The 12,316-nt window shown below is 47.0% G+C and overlaps 1 protein-coding gene across 2 annotated transcripts in view; it reads right to left on the minus strand.

The window, feature by feature from the left end:
• The window catches only part of LOC134099858 (protein jagged-1b), a 35,795-nt gene extending 26,861 nt beyond the window's left edge, over positions 1–8,934 (minus strand). For both annotated transcript variants that reach the window (XM_062552880.1, XM_062552879.1), the window contains exons 1-2: positions 8,306–8,934; positions 3,776–4,093 (exon numbers count right to left, since the gene is read on the minus strand). In XM_062552880.1, the coding sequence (XP_062408864.1) occupies positions 3,776–4,093; positions 8,306–8,527 (540 nt within the window). In that variant the 5' untranslated portion in view covers positions 8,528–8,934. The remainder of the gene's footprint in view (positions 1–3,775; positions 4,094–8,305) is intronic.
• Between the last annotated feature and the right edge of the window lie 3,382 nt (positions 8,935–12,316).

Below are 12,316 nucleotides of genomic sequence, written 5' to 3' on the forward strand. Positions count from 1 at the left end.
TCACAGACCACTGTCTTGCAATGATGACCACAAATATATTGGTATATGCATACCCACACACCCACAAGCCTTACACACACTCTCACTGAAAAACACAATAACCACAGGCAAGAAATGGTAAATCATGTCGAAGCTTTCCCAAACATTTCATTGTCTGCTATTTAATTACATTACTCAGGCAGTAGCAAAGGCCACGTTTCATAAGCAGAGGGAAGGATGATCCTTTTTGGAAGGTCCTTTTAGTCTTTCGTTGACTTGTTCTGTGTTATTGTGTATAGATCAGGTAAGAGTGTGTGTGTGTGTGTGTGTGTGTGTGTGTGTGTGTATGTCTGTCTGTCTGTGTATGTGTGTGTGTGTCTGACTGTGTCTGTGTGTGTGTGTGTGTGTGTGTGTGTCTGACTGTGTGTGTGTGTGTGTGTGTGTGTGTGTGTGTGTGTGTGTGTGTGTGTGTGTGTGTGTGTGTGTGTTTCTGCATCTGAATGCCGGAGGGCCTCTGTGGGGACACACAGACCTGAGTGCTGCAGCGGCTGGACAGCTGGCCTGCAACAGATTAAGTCCCCAGCATTCGAGCAAAGCTCCAGTCAGCTTTGAACATTATTGAAAACATTATTACAACCCAATATAAACACAATTATGCACGTAATATCAGCTTTCGCACCACTCGCTCTGATCCCTTCCTTATGAGCAGACGAATTCGCCCCCAAAACCCAGAGGTCATAAAAAACAACCCGTCCCAGACAATAATAATGACTTCTCAAAACAAGGAAGTAAAACAGTGGTGAGGGGGAGACACAAACAAGCCCCCTGAAAAGGCCACAACACAATAGGACATCAGTCTGGGGCTTTGGCGGCCGAGTCATTTCCAGGGGATTGGGTGCCCTCCGCGACTGGCGCATGGCTCCAGAGCCGTAGACATTAATTACAGGAGGAGAGCCAGCAGAATGCTTCAGATGGGTGCGGCCGGAGGGATGAGGCTCCCCCGGGCCAGCACACTGGGAGCGTTTGTGTCTCCTCCAGCCAACCAGGCACGGGGGGGGAGAGATGCACTTCATTCCTCCCTCCACCCCCACCAGCCGCCAACACGACCACCACCACCAGCCACCACTCCTCCCGTCCAGCCCTCCTTTGGGCTAATCACAAGGGCTTACAACAATGCATTAGAGACGTTTACCACAAGGAGCTGCAGAGCCAAAACCAACATAGGGGTCTACTGTTTGGGCAGGATGCTTTATTTGGGTGTGTGTGCGTGTGAAAGGCATGGGAGTGGAGAGTAGTGTGTGTGTGTGTGTGTGTGTGTGTGTGTGTGTGTGTGTAATTCCTCCCTTGTGTTGAGATCCAAATAAAAGTATTAAAATGTGTGTAGGGGGGGTTCCTAATTCAACTCCGCAGTGGTGGAATTCCTTTGGTTAATTTGTTGATTGTTCCGTGCGGTGTCTCTGCCTTCTCTTGGCTCCACTGAGCGAGCGGGCCAAAGGGGAAAGGGCTCTGGTGGCGAGAAAACGGGGCAAGTATCGATGCACAACCCCTGGGCCACGGCCAGCCTCGGCCATTAGGGCCAAACTGTAGAATTAATAGCCTGACAGTGTAATGAGGAGCCTAGTGCTGCGGAGGCCTGATAAGAAGCCAGCGGGATCGATACAACCACCACCAAACACAACGGGACTGCTAATAACAAACACAAACACTGAGCCTCAGAAAAGACTTTGAAGAGAGTAGCAAAGAGGCAAGACACGGATTCAAGGATTAGAATAAGGAGGAGACTCGATGAAACAACATCTAATAAAACGGAGAAAGGCGCCTGGTAATGGATGCTAAGCAGGGAACGTGATACAGTGAGAGAGCCGCACAGAAGGCAAATGAATTCCAAAGTGCCAAGGGGAAGAACAGGCACCCAAGCGATGACCAAGGACACACAAACACAGCCTGTGGATGCCTTTGAGATAACAACTACGGTGAGGTGAGGGCGAGAGACAATGAAGGGAGCGAGGCATTTGAAAAGCAAATGCACTGGCCATGTCTTCCACTGCAGGCTGTCCCAGGCTGGCATGGCGAGCACTATTTGCCTGGATGAAAATCAATCATTAAAGCCTATGTACAAACTCCAGAGTTTCAAGGACAGACTGAATGGATTTCATGGCATAAAAATCACTCTCCGCAGCGATTCAAAGGCAGGTAGATCTAAGCGTGAACTCATTGAGTCCCATCATTAAGTCTGGGTCATAAAGCCATTGGATCAGAACCGTTTCGCATTACGTCAGCCCTACTGAGAGAATAGCATGACATCATTTCAGATAAAGTAGGTGTTTGGCTCATGTCTATCCTGGCACATATCACTTCATCCTGCCCTCTCTCTCTCTCTCTCTCTCTCTCTGCCTCTCATCCTGCCCTCTCTCTCTCTCTGCCTCTCATCCCTCCCTCCCTCCCTCCCTCCCTCTCTCTCTCTCTCTCCCTCTGCCCGTCTTTTCCAAGAGGAACCTCCTGACTCATCTCCCCTGACACCCTACGGGATCACTAATACACCTTCCCACTCTATTTGGAGTGACCCCCGCGGCTATCTTTAGTTCTCGGGAGTTTCACTCTCGCTCGCCCCACCAATCCACTCTAATCAATGAGTGTGAGGCTCAGTTTAATCAGCTTAAAGACCCTCACTACGGACAGCCAACTGCTGAGATGATCACTCCGCCGGCTCCCAAGGTCTCAGTGCCCGGAGGTTGGAGCAACTAGCGCCCGCTCTGTGCCACCGGAACGCAGAGAGCAGGGGACGAACTCTTTGCCCCGTTAACGATGTGACATTTGGACTCGTCAAATGTCAACCGAATGTAACACTGACGTGTTCCTGAGGGGACTGCACAACACGTGCAAAGAAAGTAATTAACCAGAGCACTGAACTTTCTTCAGACAATAACATCCCTAATGCGGTCGGTCACACATTAAGTTCATATCCCTAATGCGGTCACACAATCAATTCCTCATAGGAAACTTCCATCAGCTCGGGCAATACAACGGTTTCCCAGATATGTTTAAGTCTTTATTGCTTATCTACGGAGAGAAATCAATTGTCCCTAATTGGGAACAGGGGACGATAAGCGCAAATGTTGTGCAGTGTGCAGTTTTTCATGGCCGAGTCATTTATACTAATACAATGAGCTGGTGGACGGTAAGTCTAACACAAATATTCAAAACCCATTAGTGCAAAGAAAACACCATTAATCACTGTGTGTAGTCCAGTTGTAAAACACCATTAGCTTCTCCTTGAATTGAATAATTGGTGTTTTGTCTGTAGCTCATATATTTTAATCACTAACCATCAGTGTGACTTAAAAAGAATAGCACAATCATAACTTGAAACATTTCCATATTTAATTAAGTGTTTGATTGCCATTGGAGACCTGGGAATGATATCACAGTAGACAGATAGCACAGACAGACAATAAACTAATCAAAGAATTCCCACTTCACTTCTACATGATGTAAGAGGGTAATGTTAGGTCCTCATCTCATCCCATTACAGCATTATGTAAGGGTGGTTTCAACACAGGATTCTCTCCATGATGGTTCTGCTCAATCACAGTTCTGGCGCTGCCATGGATTCCTACCCAACTTCAGCAGAGCAGCTGTTAAGTTTGTCCACATACCATTGTGTCTCCATCATACCTTATTAACAGGCAATGGAGCTGATCTCCTCACGACTGCGCCACACTGAGCTACAGAGGATGTTGTTATCAGGTTAGTAAGAGGATGCTAGTCATCCAAGGTGCATTGGTAGGCTACTCACTGGCCAGGCGAAGGCAAATGGAATGACGATGCGCCCATTGTTTCCTTCTCCTCCGTCATGCGTGTGGTGGCGAAGAGAGTGGGAGTTGCCGCCAAGGACTGCCGTGCTGCCCGACCCAAACGTACACGATCCAGTGGGGGCCACCCGGGCCTGGTACTCCTTCAGGCAAGCCCGGAAGAAGGTGTCACACTGGTCACTGATGGGGCAGCGCTGTCCCCTGTTGAACGGGAGGTCACAGCACTCCCCACTCTGCAGAAGGCCCTGAGGGTTCTGGAACTGTCTGATCTGTACCTCAAACATACCCACCGCACACACCAGCTGAAAGAGACAAGACAGCATTTTGTAACTAATACAAAAGATTGTTGTTTTCTCTTACAATAACATGGAAACAGTAAATCAATTGATGTTTTCAGCAGATTTATCAGCAACCAAATCACTGCAAGAGATGTAACTGTGAGAGATGCCACATTTCAACATTTTCTCCAATTCATCACACATATTCAGGAGGACAGGCCAACCTACCATCAGCGGTTTGACAAAGATATTTGAACTTAAAAGCTCCTCGTTTGGGAGCCCACAATTCAACCATGTTGGTAGTTCTACCACCCAGATCCCACTTCACCACAGGGAATAGCCGAAAAATATTAATGATGAGTGCGGTCTGGGCGGTGGAGAATGTGCGGATAAATCATGAGCTTTGCTGGAGGATTGATGGGATGCTGCAGAACCGCAGCGCCCCCTTAAACTGGGAAGATTTATATAATGGTCCTCTTTAGCCCGCAGGAGGGTCACACCCATTAGAAAAAAAACCAATTTGTCTTTCTCAAGCCCTCTCTCTGCAGACACACACAGCACAACACAAAGATACCAACAAACACACACACACACACACACACACACACACACACACACACACACACACACACACACACACACACACACACACACACACAAACAAACACACTTTTCTATACATGCCATGTTTATTTTAGATGAATGAAAAGCCACTTCATTGAAAGAGAAGTGAGGTCATGTCTGTACAGGACGATGAACCCGCCTGAAGGAACAGGCCATGTGGGGTGTGGGGGGGGGGGGGGGGGGCAGAGGCAGATTTATCCACTTTGTGGATGTATCCATCTGTGGCATGCAGCAGCAGTCTCAGGAGTGCAACGTTACATTTCACGGAGCGACACCCATCCCACGTGTGAGCCACATGAGGTCAACCTCTCCAGTCTGGTTAAAGTTAAAACTCAATGCCGTTCTCCTCCTCGCAGACAGGCTGCAGAGACCAGAGTCGCAGCAGGACGCGGGGAAACAGAGGCGGCAGATCCTATCGATTCACGGCACTGTCTGCCCACAAGAGCAGGAGGGAAAAATCGAATCGCTCCGTCCAAATGGACAGTTACACTCCCGCTGCTGCCATCATCCTCTCCATCTGTGTCTCTATCTGTGCTTTATCTGTCTCCATCTTCTCCCCGTAGGTTATTTACATCCTCATCCCTCTCTTTCTCTTCTCTTCTCCCTCCCTCCCTCCCTCCCTCCTCTTTGTCTTCTCTCTCAGTCTGTTCTTTTCTCCAGTGGTTGTCACTTCCTCCCCATCTCCTCTGCACTTCTGTCTTTATTGTTGGTCTGTATTGATATCACTCCCTCCTTTTTTGGCCCGTCTCCCAGGGGACAGTAACCACTGGGAACATGGTCGCCACCTCTCCTTCCATCTCTTTCTTTCTCTCTCTCTTTCTTTCTTTCTCTCGCTCCGCTATTCTCTGCCTTTGTTTGAATAGCGTGCCCAAACTCTCCCTCTGTGTGCTCTCCTTTCCCCATTGTTGTCATTTCTCTTTTCATCTCTCGATCTCACAGATAAGAGGTCAAGACATGCGCGCACACACACACACACACACACACACACACACACACACACACACACACACACACACACACACACACACACACACACACACACACACACACACACACACACACACACACACACACACACACACACACACACACACACACACACACACACACACACACACACTCACACACACACACACACACAGTTCTTTCTGCTAATAAGCTCCACTGAGACTTTTGAGAGCCCAAAGCCCTTGGCAGCTACACCAGCACACTTGGACACCTACATGGATCACGGTCATGGTCAGACACCTAGACTGGGAACAAACACAACACCAATACACTCTCATTTGGAGGCTTTTTGAAAACAAGCACATACACACACACACACACACACACACACAAACACACACACACACACACACACACGTTGGTGTAGCCCACCAGCACACACCCATAGAGAGAATCACAGAGGGCTCCGCTGAATGCGTGGGCTGTCAGCTCTCCGTTGCCGCACGGAACGCTGTCCAACTCCAGCTCCTCACCGCGGCCACTTCAAACGAGCGGTGGACAGAGCGGCCAGGGCATCACTCTCCATCTCCCTTTCTTCCTCTCCGTTTGCCCCCCTGCCATGGCCATTCCCATCATACCTGAGTTTCAACACCCCCCTCCCTCCCTCCCTCCTCTCTCCCTCCTCCTCCTCTCCGCCCTGTCCCTCTCTCCTCTCTTCAGTGTCTCCAAGCTCAGAAGCTGAGTCCATTAGGGGCCATTAAACCCTTCTAATGTCACACACTGGCTACAGTGTTCCAGCTCCCCAATTCTCTAGACTGTGCTTAACTCAAAACTGAGCACGGCAACATTCGACCGTGCTGTGACTACAGATTCCTTTTGAGCCAACACCAGCAAATAGCACTTGAACTTGACACTGACTCCAGACGGTTGGGCTTTATTCAACTGTGCCCTATTCAGACTATGTAGCCTTACACAAGAATTTAAATGGCAACATTCGGTTCATTCATTTCTGAGCAATGTAATGTCACTCCAAATCTCTCCTGTCTTTGTTCAAAATGCAATTACACAATGCAAACTAGCTACTGATATTGCTCTAGACATCAATCTTGTGTTACGCTCGCTGTACAATAACCAATTAATGACTTACCCTTACATTACTGTGAATTCTACAGTATCTAAATAACTTCACCAATTCCAATGTTTCAACATGCCTTTAATTGTCCATCCAGTTCTATTCTTCCTCACACAATGTCTTCTGAAATACGATTATCAATTGAGACGGCATAATGCTACAGTTCACAGAGATGCGTCGATATGCACTGCTCGGTCTCATTCATAGTGTCACAGTCAGATGTGCTCTGTTAAGCCTTTTATCAGAACTCTCTGATGCTCACTTGGCTGGCTCCTACCTCTGCAGTGTGTGCACCACCGCATTGGAGAGGTGTTCATTGTCCAGCAACTCCCTACATAATGGACGCTCAATTATTTTATGCAGTAACCCAACATCTAAACGCTTTAGTGCCTCAAAAATGGAAGAGGTGTAGTGAAGTGCGGCTAACGGATAATGACAGAAATGTGAAATCCCTGACCAGCACAGAGGCTTCTCTGGTGTAGTCGACAGACCGTGTGTGCTGCTATGGACTGCACAAAGGGAGCACATTGGGCTATGGGAGGGCCACATTCACACGCTCCTTGTACTTTGGAGAGGTATGCCTGCACAGCGGTGAGCTTCTAAGCATACACATATGCCATCGCTGCCCTCAAAGGCAACTCCTGCCTCAGACTGTGCCCCTGCCGTGAGGCGCTGGTTGTCTCAACAATTGAACACAGGCACTGGCTGGGGGGGAGCCCAGGACCGAAAATAGTACACGGGGCCAGGAAACACACACACACACACACACACGTCTGTGGTGAATCCACTGACATCTCCATAACCTGTGTGCAATGCAATTATGTATTAGTATAAAATAATGATGGATTGTTATTTTGTGTTATGATTGGATTGGATTGGATGGATTTTTATTTTGTGAAATATCCGCTTCTGTATTCCTGTTCATCAGATAGGCTACATGGATTTTTACTGGACACTACCTTAGACCGGTAATGATGCAAATGCAATGTAATTGCCTTCTCACATTACATCTCAACATAGACAATGACTACCTTGAGCAAAGCTAAAAAAAAAAACAATAACCGTACATAAAATAAAATGCAGAGAAAACATCACGAAGTACCAAAATAAAACTGAACAGGTAAAAATATTATTTGGCCATTTAATCCTTTAACTCAGTTACGCAATATAGTGGTTAAATGCGTGCTGTTTTTCGGCTTCAAGGTTGTAATTTCTACATTTTAGGTAGACTATAAAATTTGATTTTTTAACTGATATATACAGCAGACCTGGTGCATTCAATGAAACGCTAACGTGCAAAACAAGAGGTATGCCCGTCTATGGAGCAACAAGTGCAACGCATGATAAACAAGCTGGCGCTACAACAGGTGCCATCGGTCCAAGTCCACACAAAAAAATCCGAAAAGGAAGAACATAAGAATGGCTTTTTTCTGTAAGTCCACAGTTTGCAAAAAAAATACACACACACTAACTAACAAAAGTCACGATAGGGTTAAACGACGGCTGAAAATAGCGCTTAATCGGCGGCTTACCTGTGACTGTAAAGCGAGAGAGACAAGAAAAAGCATGGTCCTCGTCTGTCCTCGTTCCGGGTGTCTTGTTGTTCTTAAGCTATTTCCCAAACCTCTTCCCCTCCTTTCCCCCCTGATTTGACCCCTCTCTGCGTCTCTTTCCATAACAAGGGTTAAGCTTGGTGGACTTAAACCGTGCGTTCTGGAAGGGTGGAGAGTCCCGTTTCCTTGGTTGGTTCTCATCGGTTCACTTACGGTCTGGTCATCGTGATGGTCAAAGAAATAGTGGCGGTAGAGGTGAGGCCGTAGAAATTGTCTGCAGAGGTGGTCAATCTGCCTGGTTGCCTGAAACCTACACTTAGCAGTATCCAGGGTGGGTCTTCTCTAGGGAAAACACTGCCCCCACCACTGCCTTCTCTGTTCCCTCCACCTGCCGTTAAGAAGCTTTGAGCGTCCGACCTGCTGGTTCAGTGACTTGAGCTCTCATCCCATTTACTCGCTCACTCTTTACAACGCGACTTTTCCCCCTACGGTTAACCCCCGCACGCTGCAGCTTTCACTCGGCGCGCCCAGAAGATTCATAGAGTAGACAGAGCCAGAGAACGGAACAGATCCCCACAGCATGAAAGCGGAGCTGTGCTGAGTGCGGGCGTGCGCTACTGTGGAAGTGAGAGTCTGGACGGTGCACTTTGTGGGAAAAGCGGTGCGGAGCGTTTCGTGTGTGAGTGTGAGGAGGGTGTGTCCTCGGACACTGGCTGTGTGCTGTCAGCTGCGCTCGGGTGACATCTTTTAAAATGTCATGTCACAGGTAGGCATAGATTGTGGCACAGTGCCTGACAAAACTGTCAGGATCACATCGATGCAGTCAGGCCTTATGAAGAACAAAGGGAGTCTCTTTATTTTAAAATAATAAGCCACACAATTTCCAGTTGACCTAATTTAATTAGACACATATACTTAAACTGGGTTCAAACCAGTTCGAACCACGAAGACTATGGACTATCATCTAAAGTCTCAATACGTTTTTCACGGGTGTGTTGTCCTATTATGGAATAATGGGTCCGTCTTAGTCGCAAGCTCTGGTTAATCTTTGGTTTAGATCAAAGAGCTGCCGCGCCAATTAAGTCCCTGTCAAAGAGTAGACAAAGACACTGGCAGCAGCTCGTTACTACGCTTTCAATGGGGGGAGCACAGTTATGAAACAGCTTGTTATCACCGCATCATAAAAGTTGAGAGGGAATTCTTTCACTGACTCAACTATTAGGTCTGGGTGAAAACAAAGACCAGCAGAACTGGGTTACTTCGTTGCCATTCTAAGGATTGAGGGCCCCTCTTAATGGCCCTAAGACGCTTGATTGAGCATTTTACTAGTGGACGCCGAACTACCACCCCCTCACCCGACATTAATGGGAACAGTGCGCAACAATCGTGACGCGTGGTCATGGAGGGAGTCGGCAGCGCAACATTGTAGCCTGCTTCCGTTGGACGCTCGTTGGCTATGTGACTGACCACACTCTGATCACCGGGTCTCGGACAAACAGCATGGCAGAAGAGGGTATCCAATTAAAATTACACTTTAACGTTTCCTATTTTTGGAATGGTCAGATGTTTTTCCTTTCAATTACCGCGCAGTTCCTCCTGTCTCTGGACTGTGTGTCAGTCCAAAGTCCATGCACAATGTAACGGCTTTATGCTTGAAATAATGAGCCAATTTTATAGACTCTCCACACCCACCCCCTCACTCTTTCACAATCCCTCTCCCCTTTTTCCGTCTCTCTCTCTCTCTCTCTCTCTCTCTCTCTGACTCCTGGGATGGACTTGTTGCTGACGCTGACGTCCCTGGCAACCGCTTGTTTCTGAGAGTGGTGACCCATGGTCAGAACAGAGGGCTCTTCAAGCAGCCAGCGGTGATTAGCATATAGCGGCACTGACCTCGGACATGGTCTGAATTTTAATGGCCACTCGCTCTGAACCAAACCATGTGGGAGTAGATCACAGATGTTTTTTTTCCTTTTTCCAAGAGACCAGAGCGCAGACGAGACAGGTTAGACATCCGTCACAAATAGGCCAATAATGGTCAATCAGTGCGGAGAGGCTCTGTCCAGGGAGATACGAGCTGGTCTGTAATTGTCGCCATCTCATGGACACTCAGTAAATCGCGCGGAGATGTAGTCTAATTAGGGGGCGTTTACACAGCACCTGTCAGATCCAGCACCCATCGTGTGAAACGATACTAACGACAGCCTGACAACTTTTATGCACGGTATCAGAAGTCGTAACTGAGATCAGACACGTTATTGCTTCTTTTCTCATCCAAATATTTTAACATTAGATTAGGACATAGCCTACTAATGACAAGAATGGGAAGAATAGGCCTACTGATGCATACTAAAATAGTAAATGAGTAAACATCCTTATAGCCTACTGCCTGAGTCCGCATATGCCTAGAATTAATATCTACCACATCAAATACACATTGTGTAGTGTCACTTTCTTCCCTGGAGTGCAATTGGTCTCCATTTCTTATCTAACTTCATTGCAAATGTAACATCCTACACTGTCATTATCCTACGCACTACTACCTCGTGCTCAACTCAACTCAAAGACTGCTGTGTTGGAGGACCAAAAGTGACCAGGCATGTCGCCAAGAGCTTGGGACACAGAAACACACACACACACACACACACCAACTCTCTTGCCGCCCCAGCAGTTAAGGTCAGCGTTTTCTCAAGGCAAAATAGGGGACTGAGCAGGCCTTGGGAAAATGTGGAGGAATGCACATTAATGTGCACGATTATACTGTACTGGGGAAGACTGAACTTTCCCTGTTCACTGATAAAAGTGATTTCCGTCAAAATGTCATCCCGAGATGTTTTAGAACAGCTTTTGTCTACATGCACAATCTACATGCACTCTCATTTACATTAACTACAAACTTAAGGCGACCATACCACCAGTCAGCTCTTAAGCAGAAATGCCGTAACATACACATTTAAAAGTTTCATGGGCATTTTTCCTTTTTTCCTCCTTGCTTTATAAAATCATGTCTTATCCATCCTATCCATACTCTGTACCTCAACATCTTAATATACGGGCACTCTCCCACTCTATAGTCGCAGTCGTGCCTGAGGGTGAAAGATCGATCATTGACTGCCTTTGTTCAATAGTTCCCATACTGCCACCACAGTTCAAGACATCCTTAAACTATGATGCTCAAAACAGGAACAGTCTCTTCAAGGAAGGTTGTTGCTCTGTTACAGATATTCAATTCAGGATGATCTTCCACACTCCACGCGACTGGAGAGTCTCTAGACCCATTTCCAAGCTGCTTTTGAGGGCAGTGGAACAGGATGGCCTTCAAACTTGCCTCCCTCAACACCCAAAACACTAATGAGAAACAAGGTCACATGGCTACGTGATATAAACTGGGAGTGCTACACTGAATCATCTCGGAACATTCTCTTGCTTCAGGTCATCCCAAACTCCACGTTGGCACTAAGTAAATGAGAGCAGAAGTCCAGAAGGTCAGAGAGCGCTAATGAAATCAGTCCTGAGCTACTGGGCCACTTAGGAATGGTGCATTCACACACGGTTCTTGAATGGAGAAAAATGGAACAGCAAACCCCAACTGAAAATGCTAGACAGGGGTAAAGACGAACAAGAGGAAGATGAAAGCACAGGGCTAAGCTCAGCCAGCGTTGTAGCAAGACCCTGCAATGCAGGACATAATCCTTCAGCCTTTTTAGGAGAACATTTAACATTTTAACCCATGTCAAAAGTCGGCTCAAATCTTAATTGTGGGGTGATTTGTTGTTTGGACAAATTTGAATTATCTATGCGGTGATAAAACCGTTGGATACTTGACATACATTAGTGTAACCTTACTGCAAAACCAATGGCAATATTATGGTATGGTGAAGACGGTGACTAATCACATAGGTGCACCTGTACCACCTTGGTGTCAGTGTACAATACCATAGAAAGTGTTCTAGAAAACACTTAACAAAAGACAATGATTTTAACACCAGAAAC

This window comes from Sardina pilchardus, chromosome 13 (assembly GCF_963854185.1).
Source record: "Sardina pilchardus chromosome 13, fSarPil1.1, whole genome shotgun sequence".
In the NCBI taxonomy this organism is placed as follows: domain Eukaryota; kingdom Metazoa; phylum Chordata; class Actinopteri; order Clupeiformes; family Clupeidae; genus Sardina; species Sardina pilchardus.